Below are 20,064 nucleotides of genomic sequence, written 5' to 3' on the forward strand. Positions count from 1 at the left end.
CGCTGCATTTGGCATATATTTCAAAAGAACGTGTTTGTCCTGTGAAATGGACTCGATTAATGTCACGTCTATTTTTGTTTATTTCACAAAATTCTACAAGCTATATGATTTAAGTTAAATTATTTGTTTGGTTTAACATCGGACAAACTTCACAGCGACACCGCCCATAGTCGTCGTCATTCATCCTGGGTCACCGAAGCACAGGTAGGATGAACAGTTTTGCTGTATTTGTCCCGTATTTCAGGGAGTTTGTTGTCACTGAGGGGTATATTTTGAACAACTCAAGGTTGTAAAAAATGACGACGAAGAGCCAAAGTCCTATTTAGTCGTCAGTGTTTCGCGGAGTTTAGCTTTCCCCTTTTAGGAAGCAGCTAGCTTATGTTGCTAACTAGCTCGCGTATTAACATCTGAAGGATGACAGCTGTCAACACATCACTGCAGTGTTAATATTTTTGTGTTATTCCATACGAGACTTGAGCGCGGCTATTATAACTTTACAGCCACTGACATTAAAATTACTGACGTACGGAACACAGCGAAGGCATTCCAATGGCGATAATTGGTCCTTAGCATCTATAGGGCTGTTATAACCTGTCCAGCTGATGGATGTGATAGTTTATTGACTGGACAGGCGTATTGTTAGAGAAGAGGCATTTAAATTAGACAACTGAGAGGCCCTGTCATGCTGTTGGGTACAGAGTTTGTCTCCTGAGCAGGAATGTCCAACCTGCAGATCAACACAGCTGTTCCCAGTATTTCTCTTCATCCTATAATATAGTATTCCTTTCATGCTAGGAATGATCTCTTCCATGGTGGCAATGAGGTGCAAGAGCTGATAGAACTTTTAGATGAGCATGAAAATGATTTTGATCATGTTATGTGGTGACTGAGTGGCCTTCACAGTCACCACAGCTCAAGTTTATTGGAGCCATTTCAACAACACAGCTGCATATACAACAAGACACATCAAATGACACAATACAGCACAACATACAAAGTACACGTGTATTGAACACATCAACCCATAAAAGTAGTGCAGTGTGTCAGTGTACCTATGTTTAAAGTGATTTTAGTGAATGGCGTAGAGTCTAGATTGCAGAAGGGAACAGTCCACAGTGCAAGAGGTTAAGTTAATATTGCAAATGCATGATACATACGTGTACGTTTTGCTGCATAATATATTCAGATTCTGGGCGGCACGGTGGTTAGCACTGTTGCCGCACAGCAAGAAGGTCCTGAGTTCAATGTGTGGAGTTTGCATGTTCTCCCCTGTTTGCGTGGGTTCCCTCCGGGTACTCCAGCTTCCTCCCACCGTCCAAAGACATGCAGTTTCTGGGGAAAGGTTAATTGATTAATCTAAATTGCCCATAGATGTGAATACAGGAGTGAATGTGAATGTGAGTGCGAATGGTTGCCTGTCTCTCTGTGTGACAGACTGGCGAGCTGTCAAGGTGTACCCTGCCTCTCGCCGTATGACAGCTGGGATAGGCTCCAGCGCCCCCCGCGACCCTGAAAAGGATAAGCGGAAGCGAATGGATGGATACATTCAGATTCTATGATTACAACTTGCTGTAGGTAAATTGAAACAAAAAATAATAGAAGGTTCAGCATATATTTAAGCACCTAATAGCTTGGAGATAGCTACTATCTCTGTTCTTGTAGTAATACCCCTGTATCTTTTGCCTGGTGGGAGATGATTAAACAGATGATGTGTAGGAGGGGACAGTGATGATGCTTCTACCTCTCCTGGTGGTTCGGGTGGCATAGTGTGGAGCTATGAAAGGCAGACTACAACCAGTGATGTTGGAGGCTCAAACTTTTTCCAGGCTGCTGTTTGTCCTGATTGGTTGTGCTACCTTACCAAGTCAGGTTGGAGATAATAATAATAATGATAATGATAATGGTTTGCAGCTTCCCAACTGAACCCATATTTTCCATACATCTCTACTTCTGCCAAAGGAAGTAGAGTCTCTGATGGGCTTTGTTAACAGTGAGACTGGTGTTTAAGTTCTGTGATAAAGACTGGCATATAGTGGTGCCCAGGAAGCACTCTTTCAACAGACCTTGGCCAATGAAAGGAAGATGTTGGACTTCTTCCCTTCTAAAGTCAACAGCCTTTAGTTTTAGATTTGCTCAGGATCAAATTGTCTTTGCACCTCCTCACCAGCTGTTCTGTCTCACTCCAGTATGCAAATTCATCACTGTTAGAGATAACGTCTACCACACTGATACCATCACTCAGTCCAGCTGAAAACCCATTGAAGATTTTGTGCTAGTAATGCTCCCTACTGCTATCATCAAAATGCCAATTAAGATTATTTCTAAGAGAAGTGGTGCTCCAGTCTTTCACTTTAGTCAAAAAGACTTGTAGATTCAGTGTCAAGTCACACTGAAGCTGTTTGAGCAAAATATGGTCTACCGACTGCTTGTGTTGCAACAGTATATTAAGCTTTTTGTTCCTCTAATTTGTCACGTGTTCGTGAATCATTGCAGAGAGGAGGGCGCACGTCTCTGTGTTCAAGGTTCCTCACCATGGAGCTGGCTCACAGTCTCCTGCTTAATGAAGATGCTTTGGCCCAGATCACCGAAGCAAAAAGGCCCGTCTTCATCTTCGAATGGCTCCGGTTTTTGGATAAAGTGCTTGTGGCAGCAAATAAGGTGACTATTCAGATTTTTAGCTTTTCTGAGTCAGAATCATTGGAAGCGTTTTGTAACTCGATTGTGCTTTTTTCCCTTCTTTTTTGAATGCAGGTGGATGTAAAAGAGAAGCAGAAGAAGCTGGTGGAACAGCTGACGGGACTAATCAGCAGCGCTCCGGGACCACCGACTAGAAAACTCCTGGCCAAAAACCTTGCTACGCTCTACAGCATTGGTGACACCTTCACTGTTTTCCAGACTCTTGATAAATGCAATGACATCATCAAAAGCAAGGATGACACACCTGCATACTTGCCAACAAAACTGTGAGTTCCCATTTATTTACTACCGCGTGTATTTTTATTGGCTATTTTTAGAAATACAGGAACTGCATATTAATAGTCTGCTTGAGCTTTCACATATTTCAATTCAAATGTAAGCTGTTCAGAACTGCTTTTAGAGCTCCAGGCACGTGCAGTAGGCCTATCTTCAAGGGTATTAGCAGTTAAGCTGGACGGTAATCTGCAGAACGACATTTTATGTTTAAAAGGCGGGATTAAGCGTACAAGACTAGATTTGCTGTGTTTCTTGCTGGCGTTAATGGAATTTAACAGTGGATGAAGCTGCATCAGTGGTGCCCTGCAGGGTTTTATCCATCAGTCATTCATACCTGCTCATTTCTGGGTAGGTGAAATACACAGACGTGCCAGGGCCTCCCTTTTGCATACTAAGCCACTGTGCTTCCCCTTCAGCATTTTACAGTAGATAAGGTTAAAGCTAATTCACGTATGTAAGCCAGTCTCACCATTTATCAACATAAGGAGGAGTCTAATAAATAGAAGTTAATAACTATTAATTTTCATGAAGTATTCCATGGTATTGCATATTTTAATTTACATAATTATGAATTTTCACATAGATTTTTGTCTGAATTGCTGTGTTAATGCACTGTTACACATTTCTTGCAGTGCTGCAGTGGCATGTGTTGGGGCTTTTTATGAGAAGATGGGGAGGATGCTGGGAAGCTCCTTTCCAGATACCATCAATAATCTTTTAAAGGCATTAAAGAGTGCAGAGGTATGCCACGTGAGAGTAAAAAAACTAGGAGCAGGCACACTACAGTATAAGAACAGTAATGGAGGGATTGATTTGTAACGTCACTTTCTTCTATTTTATTGATGTAGTCACAAGGTAGAGGAGAGATCCTTCTGAGTCTGCAGAAGGTGCTCAGCGGACTGGGTGGAGCTGCAGCTTCTTGTCACAGAGACATCTACAAGAATGCTCGCTCTCTGCTTACAGACAGGTCCATGGCTGTACGCTGTGCAGTAGCAAAGGTCGGTCTCACAAAAACACAGTTAAGATTTTTAAATGTGTCAACTATCTTGCGCTTCTTTGTGGGGATTTTGTGGGCTGCTGGGGCCTTCCATATCATAAAGTTAAATGCTACATAGAAGACACACAGAGTAATCTTCAAACTCTTTCTCCCAAAACAGTTAAACTTGGTTTTTGATCTTAAGTTGTTAAGGCCCATCTGAGGAGCGTTATGCAAGGCTTCATTCTCAGTTTCACTCATAAAAGTAAAGGTACCGCATGATTACTTGTGATCACTGTTTTCAGTACGATCTAATTTTCCCTTTATGACACAAGTACAGCAATTGTGTGTCAGAATGAGTGCAGACTGTTTTTAAAGGGAAGAAACCACTGACTTAAATGCTTTTGCTGTGTCACGTATGTCGACCGCATACACTGTTTCAATTTCCGTTTAGAAAGCGTACAAGTTACTGTGTGTATTGTAGCATTATGTGCACATAAGCCTCTGAATTCATGTCATGAAGTAGATATTACCAGTACACACATTATATGAAAAGTAATGATAGCGTCCCATTTTTTTCCTCCTTGCCTGATCAGTGCCTGTTGGAGCTACAAAATGAGGCCGTATTCATGTGGACCACTGAACTGGAGAACGTCGCTACTTTGTGTTTCAAGGCCTTGGAAGGGTCTAACTATGGCGTTCGGGTAGCCGTAGCGAAACTGCTGGGGACGGTTATGGCCACGGCCCTGATGCCCAAACAAGCAGCTGGTAGGTTACAGAGTGGATTTGTTGTTTTTAGAGTAGCTCACTGCTTCTGTTCTTTATCGCGTTCTTTTTTTAAACGTGTTCTTCTCGCAGTGATGCGTCAGAATGTAAAGCGAGCCACTCTGGAGGAGGTGCTGGAGCTGATGGCCACAGGCTTTCTGCGCGGTGGATCTGGCTTCCTGAAGAGCGGAGGAGAGATGTTGAAGGGGGGAGGCTCTGTCAGCAGGGAGGTGCGGGTGGGCGTCACACAGGTGAGGTGAACTCTCAAACATATTAAAAAAATGAACCCGATCCATCTGACTCATCCACCTCATGCGTGTTTTTCGTTAATTTCTTCTTAGGCATACGTTGTGTTTGTGACAACACTTGGCGGTCAGTGGCTTGAGCGCAATTTTGCCACGTTCCTGTCGCACGTGTTGGACCTAGTGTCTCACCCTCGGGCCACGCAGACTCACGTTGAGGCTGTGTACTCGCGCCGCTGCGTCTCCTTCATGCTGCGCGCCACCTTGGGGGGCTTGCTTGGAGAGAAAGCACAAATCGCAGCCGGCAAAGAAATCTGCCAAGCCATCAGCAAGCAAATGAGGGCTGTGGGTAAGGAGGATGGGGGGGAAATATCACGGTTCAGAGCATTACAGAGTAAGTACTCATCCATTATTATCACCTTTTAATTCGCTCCTCATTCAGTTTTGAAATCTGTTGCATGGCTTGTGCTTATGTTGTGTGCAGAGACCGCTTCTCTTTTTCTTTTATTTCTCTGCTTTTCCTTCTGCTTTCTCCCTGTGAGGTTACTTTCCTCTTTCTTCATATCCCCTTTTCACCACAAGTAGTATCATAATGTCAGTAAGATCATCCATTACCTGCGCAGCATATTAAGTACTCATGCTTGCATTATTGCATAGCCTTTATGGCTTTTTTGCCTGTGAATTCACATTTTGTTATTGCCTTATAAACCCTAAAGAGCAGTTAGCGTAACCTTTTCTGGCATCTAGCATCTGGCATGCACCAGCAGAAAAACTGCACGTGCCACTAAATGCAAAGGCACACGACAGGATGATGCCATTACATCTAAGAGAACAAGACACAGTGTTTTGCATTATTTTATTTATTTTTTCGCTTTTTATCATCACAAAATTATTTTCAAAATCACCCATACGTCGTTTACAAAGGATGTTTCTTACTCTGATTTGCTTTGCAACCTTTAAACCGATGTACGTTTCAGAACTTCTTGGTGTTAAGACAGAATTTCTAAAAATGTTGGATTCTCCTGGGTTCTTTGTTGTTCACTCTGTACTTGCTGCTGTATTTTTTTCCATCTAGTTGGATATGTGAGACTTCTTGAAATGGGACTTTGAGAAATGTCTAAGCTAAACATAAGTGGGAAAATGTTACCGGGAGCCATGATAGAAGTAGGACATCTAGTATATGTGTTTACATTTACACTGAAGTCCGAATGAAATGCCACAGTTCAAGAAGCATCTTCATATACTCTCTTCCTCAAGTCGTTTTATTGACCTTTTTTCTACATATGATCTGTCTTGACTGTTGTCTTTCAAGAGCTCAGAGGATTTTAGTTCCCGGTAGATGATCAGCTATTCATTTTTTTTTCTTTTTTCACAATTATAGCCATCATTTCCTGTTTTTATTTATTTCCTTTTGAATGGGGGGAGACAAATCCTCAGAGCTCTTGGAGTACATTGAAGTGTGCTCTTCTGTGTTTTAATGTAGCGGTTCTGTAGTTTAATGTCGTTAGTTAAATATATGACAACAGTGCATGGCCTAATGGGGTCTGTTGTGTTATTAGAAGCTACGGTACGCACCTGTCAGTCACAACATTAAAATCAGTGTAGGTGACAACAATAAAAATCATTATTTTGCCTTAATGTTACTTGTCGAGTTGTAGCAGGAAGTCAAGTTGTTGGAAGCTGTAAAGATGTGACTTTTTTGATGTCTAAGCAACTGGATCAGATTATCTATAAAATATCAGGTTTGGGGGATTGTTTCTGGTAGTTAGTTGCTACCAAAAGTGGTATAAGTAATGAACTGGCAATAGGGTCACAGGGGCACTATACTCCACACTTTGCATGTGGTCCTGTCTGTTCTTGAAAGCACCTACAGCAGAAAGAAATCCCATTTTCTTTTACATCTTGTGTGATGTTTACCAGAGAGAGGGGGGATCAGCATGATACACAGTAGAGTTTAAGCAATTTGATTCTCTGATTTTCTGCAGGAAAATAGCTTTAATCTGATTCTAACTAGCCGCAGACAATTTACACCTCATTATGGAAACACTATTCCCCGATGGTGCTGGCTTTCTTTTCTGCAGCATAGTGCACCCGCCACCGCATATTGTTCAGGAATGGTCTGAGAAACATTACAAAGAGTTCAAGATCGGAAAAACAAATCAGATGTAAGGAGGCCCCACCTTGCAACTTCCTACACAATATCGGGTTTTAATGTTGTGGCTGATTAGTGTAAATTTTACTAATAACATTAGTGATTTATACTTATTATGGACACAAAGCATCTTTTCTTTGATATAAATCTTTTTCATCAATGATGCACACATTATAAATTAGTGTGTTCTGAATATTATTGAGTATTCAAAATACGAACTTAAGTGATAACCCAGAAAATGTTCATGCTGACAGATCGCTTTGCTCGCTTCTCTTCCTGAAATTTGTGTTTTCAGAGGCAGTAGTGAATGATATCAGTGGGGAGAACAAAGCAGGGGCAGGTGATGTCTCTGCCAGCCAGCATGTTATGGTGTGTGCTTTAAAAGAGCTGGGCAGTTTGGTTCAGAGTTTGAGTGCCACAGCTTCACCACTCATCCAGGAGCCTTCTGTAGGTAAGATAAACAGAATACAAAACAGGATATTCACTGTTGTCACTCTCGGGTTTCTGGTAACACAAGCTCATGTGACATAAATCCTAATTTAAAATAAGGCTGAAATCCTTAAATAACTTATTCCACATCCACTTCTTCAGGACTCCTTGAAACCGTGACCTCAGTGCTGCTGCACCCAAGCATGGCAGCACGTTTGGCAGCTGCATGGTGCTTGCGTTGCGTCGCCGTTGCGCTACCCTATCAGCTCACCCCTCTGCTGGACCGCTGTGCTGAGAGAATCAACAACCTGAAGAGTTCGCCTGAGGCTGTAAGCGGTTACAGCTTTGCGATGGCTGCTCTGCTGGGAGGCGTGCACCAGTGTCCACTGGGTATCCCCCACACCAAGGGCAAGGTGTGTAGCCTCAGAATTTGGCCTTAGTGGTTCTTTCATATGTATGTCAGACTTGATTGACTAGCCTCGCTGTTCTTGTAGTTGGTGGTGAGTATAGCTGAAGACCTTCTGCGAACAGCTGCTCAGAACAGCCGTCTGTCCCTGCAGCGCACGCAGGCTGGATGGCTTCTGCTGGGGGCCCTGATGACTTTGGGTGAGCCTCAAAGACACTTCCTGATTTTGGAGTTTTTCAGAAATCGTCTCTTTCTCCCACCACCTTTGTGACCACATTGTGTTCATTTGTGTTCCCAGGTCCCTCCCTTGTGCGCTATCATCTCCCCAAAATGCTGCTGCTGTGGAGGAACGTGTTTCCTCGCTCCCAGAAGGAGCTGGAAGCCGAAAAAGCCAGAGGAGACTCCTTCACCTGGCAGGTCACCCTGGAGGGCAGAGCTGGAGCACTGTGTGGTAAAGGCTTGCACCTCCACAGTGTGCACGCCCTAAAATGTTACGAGACGCAGTGTTGACTAAAACCGTTCCCTTTCTTTTATAGCCATGCGTAGCTTCGTGGCCCACTGCCCCGAGCTTCTCACAGAAGACGTAATCCGCAGGCTGATGACTCCTATCGAATGTGCCATGACTATGATGTCTCAGTGAGTGTGGTGCTTTTTTTTGTGTAATTTTCTCTTAAATGTCTGACTTTTTATTTTATTTTTTTTGTGTGTTTTTCGACTGCATGTCTAATGATTGTAACATTTTGACTTTTCTCAGTGTCCCTGCCATCATTAAGGTACACGGAGCCCACCTGAAAGCAAGTGCAGCTATGGTGAGGCTCCGGTTGTACGACATCTTGGCTCTCTTGCCTCCAAAAACTTACGAAGGTAAATCAGTCACTTGTGCATTAGCTTTCACATAAGTTGAGGAGAGGTGTTTTAAAATGGGTAATCCTCTCGTACAGGCAGCTTCAATGCTCTCCTGAGAGAACTGGTGGCAGAGTTTACTTTGACCGACAACTCGGCCAACACTACCACGTCTTTGCTGCGCTCTCTGTGTCACTATGACGACAGCGTGCTCATGGGCTCGTGGCTACAGGAGACCGACCACAAGTCCATAGAGGATCAGGTTAGTTGGTAAAAGACCGTTCTAGTAACCCAGCTCTTATTTGAAGATGCTTTATGTATGTGATTTGGATTAGTCATCACTATCTCTCGTTAAATGTTAAATATAAGTTTGGCCTTTTGGTGTTTCTGTGTCGTTACCTGCGAAACAGTTGCAGCCCAACAGCGCGTCTGGCAGCGGAGCTCTGGAGCACGATCCCTCCTCGATCTACCTGCGCGTCCCCGTAGGCGAGGCCATCCCAGGACCTCTCCCTTTGGGTGTGTCGGTTATCGATGCTTCAGTGGCTCTGTTTGGTGTGGTGTTCCCTCATGTCTCCTTCAAACACAGGCAAGGCGCTCTCTCTTATTGTGGTGACTTGATGTGGTTCTGCATCATGTTAACATTATTTTTATTTTCTTGTCCCGCAGCTGCTCTCATTATTTTCCTTATATATTTATATTCGCTGCATTGTTGCTGAGCTGGTTTTTATTAATATACTGTGTTTTAACTGATGGGTATGATTCAGGCTGCAGATGTTAGACCACTTTGCAGAATGCATAAAGCAGGCTAAAGGAGTTCGACAGCAAGCCGTCCAACTCAACATCTTTACTGCAGTCCTTTCTGCCCTCAAGGTAAGAAAAAAAGCTCTATATCCTCTTAAATGGGTAGGTCATTTAGGTAATAGCTACAGTGAGAAATAATGTTTCTCTTTCGCTTTAACTGTAGGGTTTGGCTGAGAATAAGAGCACTCTTGGGCCTGAGGAGGTGCGTAAATCAGCTCTGGCCCTGGTGATGGGAGCTTTGGACAACCCTAATCCCATCCTGCGCTGTGCTGCTGGAGAGGCCCTGGGGAGGATGGCTCAGGTGGTCGGAGAGGCAACCTTCATTGCCAGAATGGCGCAGACCAGTTTTGATAAGTGAGCATATCATGTCTCCAATTTCTGTTTCTTTGCTTTTTGTGTCCAACATTATGGTTTCAAATCAAATATTTAGGAAGGCCTTAAAAGAAAATTTCTTCATATTTTACACCAGTGTTCACTTTCATTGACTGATTGATTTGTTTGATTCATGAGGATGAATTTGATAGCATTTGGAGGTCAAAGGTCAAGCCCAAAGAGCTTACTTTTGGCCATAACTCAAGAATTCATACACCAATAAAAACGATACAAGTGTCTAACAGGATAAAAATGATGAATTGATAACATTTTCTGTTTAAAATGGTCTGTGGTTAACATTACCATGACAACCTAGTGATCTGTAGAAACACTTTGGACAGAAGGAGAGATTTGAGCGCCAGATTTAGTCTTCTGAGGTGCCAGGTTTGAAAAGTGTGGATTTTTGCAATAACATAAATATTGAAAACATTGTCTACAGTGCACAATGTTGTGATCAGAATAACCTGTATTTACCTTACATTAATAAATGTTTTTAAGAATACAGTGATTTTAGGTGTAAAAAATATTAGTCTATCACTACATATCTTGAATGAGCCTGGACAGACAAGGATGTAAACTGCACCTTGACGTTTAGTGGGACGGACAGAGAGTCATTTTATACCTGATTGCACAAAATAAACATTCTCACTACATTTTCAGAATGTCTCTTTTTGGAAAGTTATAGTTTGTGTTTCATTGTTGTTCATCTGTCTTGAAGTTGATCTCTCATACTTTGTATCTGTCTCTACTCATGTGATGCATGTCTTTGTTTTGCTCTGTTTACAGGCTGAAGTCAGCTCGTGATGTAGTTTCAAGGACGGGCCATTCACTGGCTCTCGGCTGTCTGCATCGATATGTTGGAGGAATTGGCTCTGGCCAGCACTTAAAGACCAGTGTCAGCATCTTGTTGGCTCTAGCCCAGGATGGCTCTTCACATGAAGTCCAGGTGCAGTCAATTATTTATTAGAAGTACATTTTTATATTCACTCATAATTAAATTACATTTTGATTGGTTTTCTTTTCTGTTAAATGTTATGTCTAAACCTAGTTTTGATGCATCCCTGTCTTTTTCTTCAATTCTGGTCTGGCCCACTCTAAATTAATTCAATCTGTGTTTTTGTCTTCACCAGACTTGGGCTCTGCACTCTCTGGCTCTAATTGTGGATTCAAGTGGTCCCATGTACAGAGGCTATGTGGAGCCTACACTGTCTCTGGTGCTCACCCTGCTCCTCACTGTGCCCCCGTCTCACACAGAGGTTCACCAGTGTCTGGGCCGCTGCCTGGGAGCTCTAATCACTACTGTGGGACCAGAGTTGCAGGGTAACTGTGGCACAACCAGATTACAAACATCATTAACCATAGTATTTTTTTAGCCAGCAGGTGGCAGTGTAACCGGTTTTGATCCTTTGCAGGCTACTGAAGTATATGTCTTTAAGTACAATGTTTCTTTGTGCTGGTCTTGCTAGGAAATGGAGCCACTATTTCCACCATCCGCTCGTCCTGCCTGGTTGGTTGTGCCATAATGCAGGACCACTCAGACTCTCTTGTGCAGGCAGCTGCTATCTCATGTTTGCAGCAGCTGCATATGTTTGCTCCACGACACGTTAACCTGTCCAGCTTGGTGCCGTGTCTCTGTGTAAGACATAAATACTTTTAGAGTACGTATGTGATAGTTAGAGTTTGTGTCAGTCTGAATGTTGATTTCCTGCTGTGAACTGGGGTTCCCATAGGTGCACCTGTGTAGCTCTCACCTGTTGCTGCGTCGTGCTGCAGTGGCCTGCCTGAGACAGCTTGCTCAGAGAGAAGCTGCAGAGGTCTGCGAGTACGCCATGAGCCTGGCAAAGAGAGCAGGAGACAGCAAAGACAGCACTGCAATCAGTCAGTACACGGTCAAAACTTGATTCGAGCATTCTGTTTGAATAATTCCCCTTAATGCAACCTGGATCCTAATGCCTTAACTTGCTCTGGTTCAGATCTAAACATCACAGAGACTGGTCTGGAGGGCGTTCTGTTTGGCATGCTGGATCGGGAGACGGACAGGAAGCTATGCTCAGACATCCATGACACACTCGGCCACATGCTGTCGTCTTTGGCCGTAGAAAAACTTTCCCATTGGCTGAAACTCTGCAAGGATGTTCTTGCAGCAACTACAGGTAAGTCTACAAAACGGCAAATTCAAAAATCATCTTTTATAAATCTTTCACCACAAATGTGCCCGTGTCCTCTTTCAGATGTAGGGGGCGCTGTTGTGTTTGAGGTGCAAAAGGACGAGGAAGACTCGGAGAAAAAAGATGAGATGGACGATGACACAATGTTCACGGGTCTGGGCGAAGACGACAAATCGAAGCCATCTGTGGCGCCGCGCTGGGTCACACGGGTGTTTGCAGCAGACTGTTTGTGCCGCATCATCCTGCTGTGTGAGAATGCAGACAAAACACACTTTGACCTGGCAGCTGCTCGTTCGGCGCAGGCCAAGAATTTGAAAGGTACCATTCACTGTGCTGCCAGAATAGACTACTGCAGAGTTCACTTAAAGAATTGTGATTGATTAATGCCACTTTTACTGTGCGACAGGAAATTGCTTATTCACATGCTTTCATTTAAAGATGGAACAAAGCTAGAGGTTCAGAGGGTTTTGTTCACTGTGGTAAATATAGGAGACAATATTTATGTAAGCTTTGCTGTATAATAAGGAGCTATTCTACAGGCTTGCCCGTAATAGCACATTGTACTGACTTTGCAGCTCTGAAACCAGCTAAGCCAAATTGAGTGACTGGGATTCAGTGGATGGTTGGTCTGCATGACGGCATGTCCAACTAATCCCTCAAAAGGTGCCCTTCAGTTAAAAGTCAATTAAATCTCAGCCCCAAATTTAATGTGGGGTTTCTTTCTGGTCGCTGCAGGCACATGCTGAAACTCCAAAAGTGTTTCCTCTTGAAGAAAGTATTAAAGCAGAGAGTCTGAAGAAAGCACTGGTTATAGCTTCTTGCTGAAGTGTAACACATCATCAAAGGATTAATAAATCAAATACTAAACAATGACTGGAAAAATCATTATTGTAGCTGCTCCCGGAGTTCATATTCCTTCCAGTGTTTATAATTAGGTTCGTATTTCTCACATAGTCCTTGTTGTTTTTTCATCCATCTCTGCCCGTTCAGGAGATCTGCTGGTGCTCCATTTATCTGACCTCATCCGCATGGCTTTCATGGCAGCCACAGACCACAGCAACCAGCTGAGGATGGCTGGCCTGCAGGCCTTGGAAGACATCATTAAAAAGTTTGCGTCCGTACCAGAGCCCGAGTTCCCGGGGCACGTTATCCTGGAACAGTACCAGGCCAATGTGAGTAAAGCATTGCATTATTTCGTAGTCCAAACCTAGAAACATTGCATGAAAGTAAACTTGTTGCAACTCGTGGGTATTTAGGTTGGAGCTGCTCTCAGACCTGCGTTTTCACCTGACACGCCGTCCGACATTACAGCAAAGGCATGCCAGGTAAGCCATACATACCTGTCTCTTTCACCAACTCAATTGCTTACAATTCCACTTTATGCCTCTTTTTGAGGTGTGTTCAACCTTCTTTCCATTAACAGCCATTAAATATGTTTTTTGATTGTTAAATGGTAGAACTGTGGCTGCGTTAGCAGCTTAATTACCACGACAAAGTGAGTCATCATCCCCTTAGAAGCCAGCAGTGTCAAATTTGTGACTTAATGCTTTTTGACTTAATTGAATGATGAGAATGTTGAGTGACAGGGGCAAATAACAAAACATGCCTGTCAGCTTATTACTAAAAGATGTTCTCTCTTTGACATTCCCCTGTTTCTCTGCTTGGGAGACTTTTTGAAGGGTTTAATTTTTCTTATCGAGAACAACTTACTCTGAAAAAGCGGATTAGGATACATATATCTGTGGATGTGAAGGTCACAGAGGACCTGTAGTTTTCTTATAGTTTAATAAGCTACCAGATTTATAACAAGCTGCTGCCCTTGAACTGACACTTTAATTGCTGTTCCTCCCAGAAGAATGCAATCTTATAAACATGTGGTCCAGTTTTACATCACTAAGGTGTCAGTCCATTTATTAATACCCATTTGTTTGACACTCCCACCCCCTCTAATAGCTTGGCTAATGAGCCTAAGTGCTCTGTTATATAATACATTTTTTACATCAAAATCAGAATCATAAAATTTTATTGTCCGTTGTTGTAATAGATAAAAACGGTAAGATCCATAGCAGTTTCATCTTTCTCACATTGACTACAGGTGTGCAGTACGTGGATCGGCAGTGGCGTTGTCAGTGACCTCAACGACCTGCGGCGAGTCCACAACCTGCTTGTGTCGTCGCTGGACAAGGTGCAGGCTGGGAAAGGCTCGTCCAGTCAGCTGTATAGTGAGAGCGCTACCACGATGGAGAAACTGGCAGTGCTGAAGGCGTGGGCTGAGGTGAGATGGAAGATGAGCAGGAAACTGCTCCTTTTTTTACAATCAAATGATGCATGTAACGAAACTGAACGTGCACTCTGGGTTTCTCACTCAGGTCTATGTGGTGGCAATGAAGATCAAAAAAGAGGCTGAGTCTAAACCTGCAAAACCAGTCAGAAGTGGAGATGACGACGAGGATGAGGAGGATCTGGGAACTGACGTGCTTCCCCCTGACAGTCTTATCACCCTGGTGCAGCCAGAGCTGCCCTCACTAAGCCGCCTGTGGCTGGCCATGCTGCGAGACTATGCTCTGCTCACTCTGCCTGCTGAGTTTTCCAGTCAGCTGCCCCCTGATGGTATGAGATTCTTTCCTGTCTTCCTGTGTGCTAAATATGGTTTTAATATGATATCTTCAGTGAAACAAAATATAGTCTTGTGGTGTTTCTACACAACATTTTAATGTAGCTTGGTTAAAGCATCAATGTTCAAGTCTTATGTTCCACTTTGGATCATTTGATGTTTATTTTTTCCAGATATTACCAAAAACGTTCAACATTATTTGGACAGTGTCAGATTAAATGTCAACAAAAACATCTCTTAAATCAAATGGGATTGTAGATTACATGCTCGTGCACTCTGTTGGAGCTGTTTTCAAAGTCATTGACATGTTAATAAAGTAATTATATATAATTGTGTTTGTGTCCAGGCGGAGCATTTTATACCCCGGAGACCATAGATACAGCAAGGCTGCACTACCGAAGCTCCTGGGCTCCTGTCCTGCATGCTGTAGCCCTGTGGCTGAACAGCACTGGGTTTGGAGCAGGTGTAGGTCAGGAGGAGGTCTCATCAGCTCCCTCCAAGCCTCCTGGCCTCCCCCAGGGAGGCTCCACCACTATAAAGACCTTTGAGGAGTCTGTCAAAGACAGGATGCATCTAATGTTAGGTAAACAAATGCATAGCTAACATTTGCGGTGTAAAGCATTTAGCATACTTTTCCATTTTCTGGCTTCATAGTGTACCTAATACAGAAAACAGCAACTGCTTTTGTTCACCTCACAGCTGTAGGACCACCGGCCAATTGTGAAGGAATGGTAGTAGAAAGAAAAATACATGTACAAGAACATAGACTAAGAGCATTTTTGTGTTCTTTCTCTTAGGTGTCAGTATAGAGTTTCTCTGCTTTCCCCGCCCTGAAGAGCCTATTGAACATGTGATGTCGTGCCTGCGGGCCCTGTGCACTCTGCTCGAGACTCCTTGTGCTAAAACACATATTGCAGATGACCAGGTAAACACACAGGGCTTAAATTATAGGGTAAAAAAAGAGAGAAAATTTTTAAACCACTTTTATGACTATTGTAGAATCTCATTAGTAAAATATGAATATATGAGTTACACATTAAGCTATAAAAGAACTAATGTAGTTTTCACTTATTAGAAAATACTAAAAGAAATTCAAGCACCCAAGTGTCCTATAAGAAAAAGTGTTTTCCCTTTAAATCACCTCTTGCAGCAATCATATTGTGGTGTAATTCAGGTGATCTGTTTACCATGCACCACCTCACTGCAAATATTTGATAAATACAACACCGGCCTGTGATATTTACTGACTTTAGAAGGTGAAAAAGATCACCCACAGAACAGATGATTGGGTACCGATGGCTTCAAAGGGCACACGTGTGTATCCTACAAATTCAGCAAAAGAAGGTTGTATTTCTCAGCTGTATTTGGTGAAGCCTTTGAAGAGGGACGTGTCTTTACCAGACTGCTTCAAAGTGTGGACTTCAGAGGATTTGAATTGGAGCACAGTGTGTGGGATCACTCAGCCGTCTCACTAACCATAAAGATATTTGAACAAAGAAGTACAAATTGCTTCTGAACAGTATAAAAATCACATTTTTAAATATGAAATTGTATCCTATGGTGGACATGCTTTCTGCTTTTCAACAAACCAGAACAGATAGTTACAAAGCATCAAGCACTTTACTTTAAATGAGAAAAAAATACATAATTGAAACAGTTGGAATTCTAAATGTGAGAGAAATGAGAAGTTTGTGCTACATGTTTCACAGTCACATTAATGTAGTTGTTTACTTTTTCTTTCTGCTGTAGCTGCTGGCTGTGGAGCTCCTGAACGTGCTTCACAGGCTTCTGTTGACCCGGGATCCACCTGCTGTCCAGCTTCAGGTCACTGCTGTTGTCCAGGAGACCATCAGGGCTGCACATGACCATCTACAGCGACAGAAAACAGCAAAAGGTCAGAAACATTATGTTACACTGCATATAAGGTTTGCATGTTGTCTTTAAGCTTCTATATTTAGAGTGAAGTTAACCAAATTGTGTGGTAGTTTAAGCGGTCATTACTTTTTTTTGGTTTAGGCAAAGAGGAAGATGGCGAGAAAGACTCTCAGGCCAGCCTTGGAGAAGGAGGAGACACAGGGGAGCTCGTCCCCGGCAAGTCTCTGGTGTTCGCCGCCATGGAGCTGCTCGTGTTCATCCTGGTCCGCCACTTACCCCAGCTTAATACACGTGTGAAGGAGTCGCCCAGCCATGTGCCACTCAGGCCTCAGCGACTACCCGAAAAAAGTGCCCGCCTGGTGGCAAACGCAGTTTCCATCCTGGCAGAGCTGCCCTCGCTCTGCTCTCCAGCTGGTGAGGCCTGAAGCAAAGTGCAACAACACACAAATACCATGCATAATAAGAAAGGAAAACTCGCACACAGTCAGTTGCTATTTCAGTGTAACATACTCTCTCTTAATGGATGCTTCATGCATTTCTGTGACATTAATTAATGATAAGTAGCAAAGGAACATGAGCGTCATGGTTTTCAGCCCATTGTTTACATTTTATTTTTGCCTTATTAGGAAGCATGACCATCCTACCTACAGTGCTTTTCCTCGTCACCGGAGTTCTGAAGGAAACTGCAGTAAAGACTCCTGACAACTCGGTGCCAGTGCCTGTGGCAGCTGCCCTCCAGAGCATTAAGACCATCTTCACCTCCCCAATAGCCCGGATGGAGAGCGTGCAGACGCAGTGGACCAGCCTTGTGAGGAGCAGCCTGGCATCTGTACTTGAGTATTCGCAGCCAGGTGAGCTCATCCACACGCATTCATTATCAGACTCTGACTTTTTGTCTTTCTGTGGAGCAGAAATTTGCCTTGCCTTGCCAGTCTACAAAAAAAAAAGCACAACATCACTGTTAATCAAAAGCATGTTTGTGTGTTTTTTTTTTTAGATGAGTCCAGGCCTGACATGGATGAGGTCAGTATGCTGACAGCGATCACACTCTTCCTGCTGTCAGCCAGCAGTGAGCTTGTAGGAGTGACTGTCCTGCAAAAGGGCTGCATGGACCACTTCCGAAATGCCCTCAACTCTAGTGACCCCTGGGTAAGCTCGCATGTACACAAACAAAGATGTAACAAAAGAATTTTGAATACCGAACCAAATCATCTGTTTTTAAATGTGTACCTCTGAACTTTTCTAGATATTATCTAACGGAAGTGCAGAATACCCAAATTTCTGAATCAGTACTAGGTTTTTACTTGCCAGCTAGACGGTGGCTGTGGTCTGCTGTGCACTGTACGCACCTCTCTTCTGTTACCAAACCCAAACGTAGCATTTCCACGTGTGAAAAAGGGCATCTCTGAACAACGCCTGGGCTGGATCCTTCTCCCATTGTTCAGAGTTCATGCGTGAAAACAGCTTCACACTGTTCACATAAGTCTAGCTCAGTTAAGCGAAAGATGTAATTGTTGTTACCACAGGTTCAGGCTCGGTGTTACCAGCTGCTGTTGTCGGTGTTTCAACACTCCAGCCGTGCCCTCTCTACTCCCTACATACACGCTCTGGCTCCACTCATGGTGGAGAAGCTGAAGGCAGTGGAGCGCAGCCGCCCAGGGACGGCTGCTGAGCTGCAGGCTGTGCAGGAGGGAATCAGGGTCCTGGAGAATCTGGTCGGCATGGGTGAAGACCAAAACCGTAAGTATTCCTCTGCTTAATGGACCAAGTGAAGCAACATTTGGTTCATTTTGTGCCACATTTACTCTGTTAAAGTAGATCTCTTCAGTATTTAGCTGTGCTGCCCTAGATCAGACTAATAAATAATTAAATGTTGAATTTAATGCTTTTCTAATTTCTAGTCCAACCATTCAAGAAAAAACTTTTTTAAAACGATTTTATTTCAGTTTACTAATAATCTGGCAAATCTCTGCGTAGATAATGACATTACATTGGATTTGTGGCCACAGTTCTGCTTCTCCTTTTTTTAAACTGTCTCCTAATTACTGATTATATATATATATTTTTTAACTTATCACTGCTTTATGTGTTCAACAGGGGTGCAGCTGCTCGCTCTCCTTGTACCGACTCTCGTCTCTTACCTTTTGGATGAAAATTCCATCTCCTCTGCACCCCAAGTCTCCAAAGGCCTGCACGAGTTTGCACTTCAGAACTTGATGCGGATCGGCCCCCTCTATCCAGCTGCCTTCAAGATAGTGATTGGAGCGGCACCTGAGCTGAAAACCCGTCTGGAATCTGCTATACGGGCCAACCAGGCCAGCAGCAAAGCCAAAGCTGCAGCCAGGCAAGCTCAGCCAGCAGTGCAAGCTGCACCAACCATTAAACTCAAGACGAGCTTCTTCTGAACACTCCAAAATGCACCGCACACTCTCAACTAATCTTTTCTTCTTTGGATTTCTTTCAACACTGTACCACATGTCATGTCTGTATCAGTTATGCTTTCTAACTGCATTTATTTATTCTACATCTCTTCTTTGTTTTGATGGACGAGTACTCCCCTCAAAGAACGTTTATGTAAATATCTTTGAAAGCCTTTGAATGTTCACTTTAAAAAGCTTGCTATAAATTTTGTAGCAAATTTTAATTGTGTGAATGTATCATTTCCAGACCACACAATTTACATTTTACTTTCTTTTTTTTTTTGTTCCCCCCAAGTCACCAAACCCAGCTCTCTGTGGAAGTTTGTTTCTAACACTTTTTTTTTCAGGCAGAGCTAAATTGAAATTTGAAAAAATCATCTCAAAACTTACTTACGAAGTATGTTTTCAGGTACAAACCATGACTTTTGACTTACAGAGGGCAAAAAATAAATAAATAAATCAGGTGGCAGAAATAAAATTCCAGAAAAAGTCAATATTTGCTCTACAATTTTCCCTGATTTTATTTTATTTTATTTTATTTTTTAGGAGGCCTTGGGGTCTCCAGGTTGTTACTGATGAATGTTACTTTAATTTCTTATGTTTTGTGTATTTTCTCAAATTATGTTGTAAACCTTCCTACTAATTGCTCAAAGGCATAGCTAATAAATTAAAGTTGATCAAACCAGTATCGAGACTAAAATTAGAACTAAATGATAAATGCATTATATTTTTCACTAAGACTCTCCAGTTATCTGCACACCAATCAACAAATAAATAAATATATATATATGTATATATAAGTACTGGTCATCACATAGATTTTTTTTTTTTTTGGTCTGATAAATACCCGTGTTTACTGCCTGCATGTGCTGGTGTTCACCAATGTCATCAATAACTGGCACATTTGTGTGAATGTAATGTTACACTCATTTTTTTTCCCAAAATATGAATAAACTTATTTTGACCTCATTGCTGTTGGAAGTTTTCACTATACTTAAATGTAATTGGATTAATAAAATAGGAATGCA

The 20,064-nt window shown here is 42.7% G+C and overlaps 1 protein-coding gene across 3 annotated transcripts; it reads left to right on the forward strand.

Annotated features, from left to right (window-relative positions):
• The first annotated feature begins 84 nt into the window (after positions 1-84).
• heatr5b (HEAT repeat containing 5B) lies at positions 85-20,005 on the forward strand. 3 transcript variants are annotated; one of them, XM_082557553.1, is made up of 36 exons: positions 85-204; positions 2,494-2,658; positions 2,752-2,963; positions 3,606-3,714; positions 3,822-3,971; positions 4,546-4,717; positions 4,808-4,965; positions 5,056-5,350; positions 7,404-7,559; positions 7,700-7,950; positions 8,032-8,143; positions 8,242-8,394; positions 8,480-8,579; positions 8,698-8,807; positions 8,885-9,048; positions 9,197-9,372; positions 9,551-9,656; positions 9,751-9,941; positions 10,746-10,905; positions 11,090-11,279; positions 11,426-11,595; positions 11,690-11,837; positions 11,933-12,112; positions 12,191-12,445; positions 13,118-13,299; positions 13,384-13,452; positions 14,223-14,402; positions 14,497-14,737; positions 15,088-15,324; positions 15,539-15,666; positions 16,491-16,635; positions 16,758-17,030; positions 17,243-17,467; positions 17,614-17,765; positions 18,143-18,356; positions 18,714-20,005. In XM_082557553.1, the coding sequence occupies exons 2-36, from the start codon at positions 2,533-2,535 to the stop codon at positions 19,019-19,021; spliced, it is 6,198 nt and encodes a 2,065-aa protein (XP_082413679.1). In that variant the 5' UTR covers positions 85-204; positions 2,494-2,532; the 3' UTR covers positions 19,022-20,005. The 3 variants fall into 3 exon arrangements, with proteins under 3 accessions (XP_082413679.1, XP_082413681.1, XP_082413680.1); XM_082557555.1 differs by having other exon boundaries at positions 86-204; positions 5,056-5,305; XM_082557554.1 differs by lacking the exon at positions 85-204 and adding an exon at positions 1,457-1,575.
• The last annotated feature ends 59 nt before the right edge of the window (positions 20,006-20,064 follow it).

Source organism: Aulonocara stuartgranti (genome assembly GCF_965226115.1).
Source record: "Aulonocara stuartgranti genome assembly, chromosome: 13".
Taxonomy (NCBI): domain Eukaryota; kingdom Metazoa; phylum Chordata; class Actinopteri; order Cichliformes; family Cichlidae; genus Aulonocara; species Aulonocara stuartgranti.

Excerpts from the sequence above, each read along its gene's own strand:
- heatr5b (XM_082557553.1), top strand. The coding sequence starts at position 2,533 with ATGGAGCTGGCTCACAGTCTCCTGCTTAATGAAGATGCTTTGGCCCAG. Across the intron at positions 9,657-9,750 it reads CAGTCCTTTCTGCCCTCAAG|GGTTTGGCTGAGAATAAGAG; the intron begins GTAAGAAAAAAA and ends CTTTAACTGTAG. Across the intron at positions 15,325-15,538 it reads CAGGATGCATCTAATGTTAG|GTGTCAGTATAGAGTTTCTC; the intron begins GTAAACAAATGC and ends TCTTTCTCTTAG.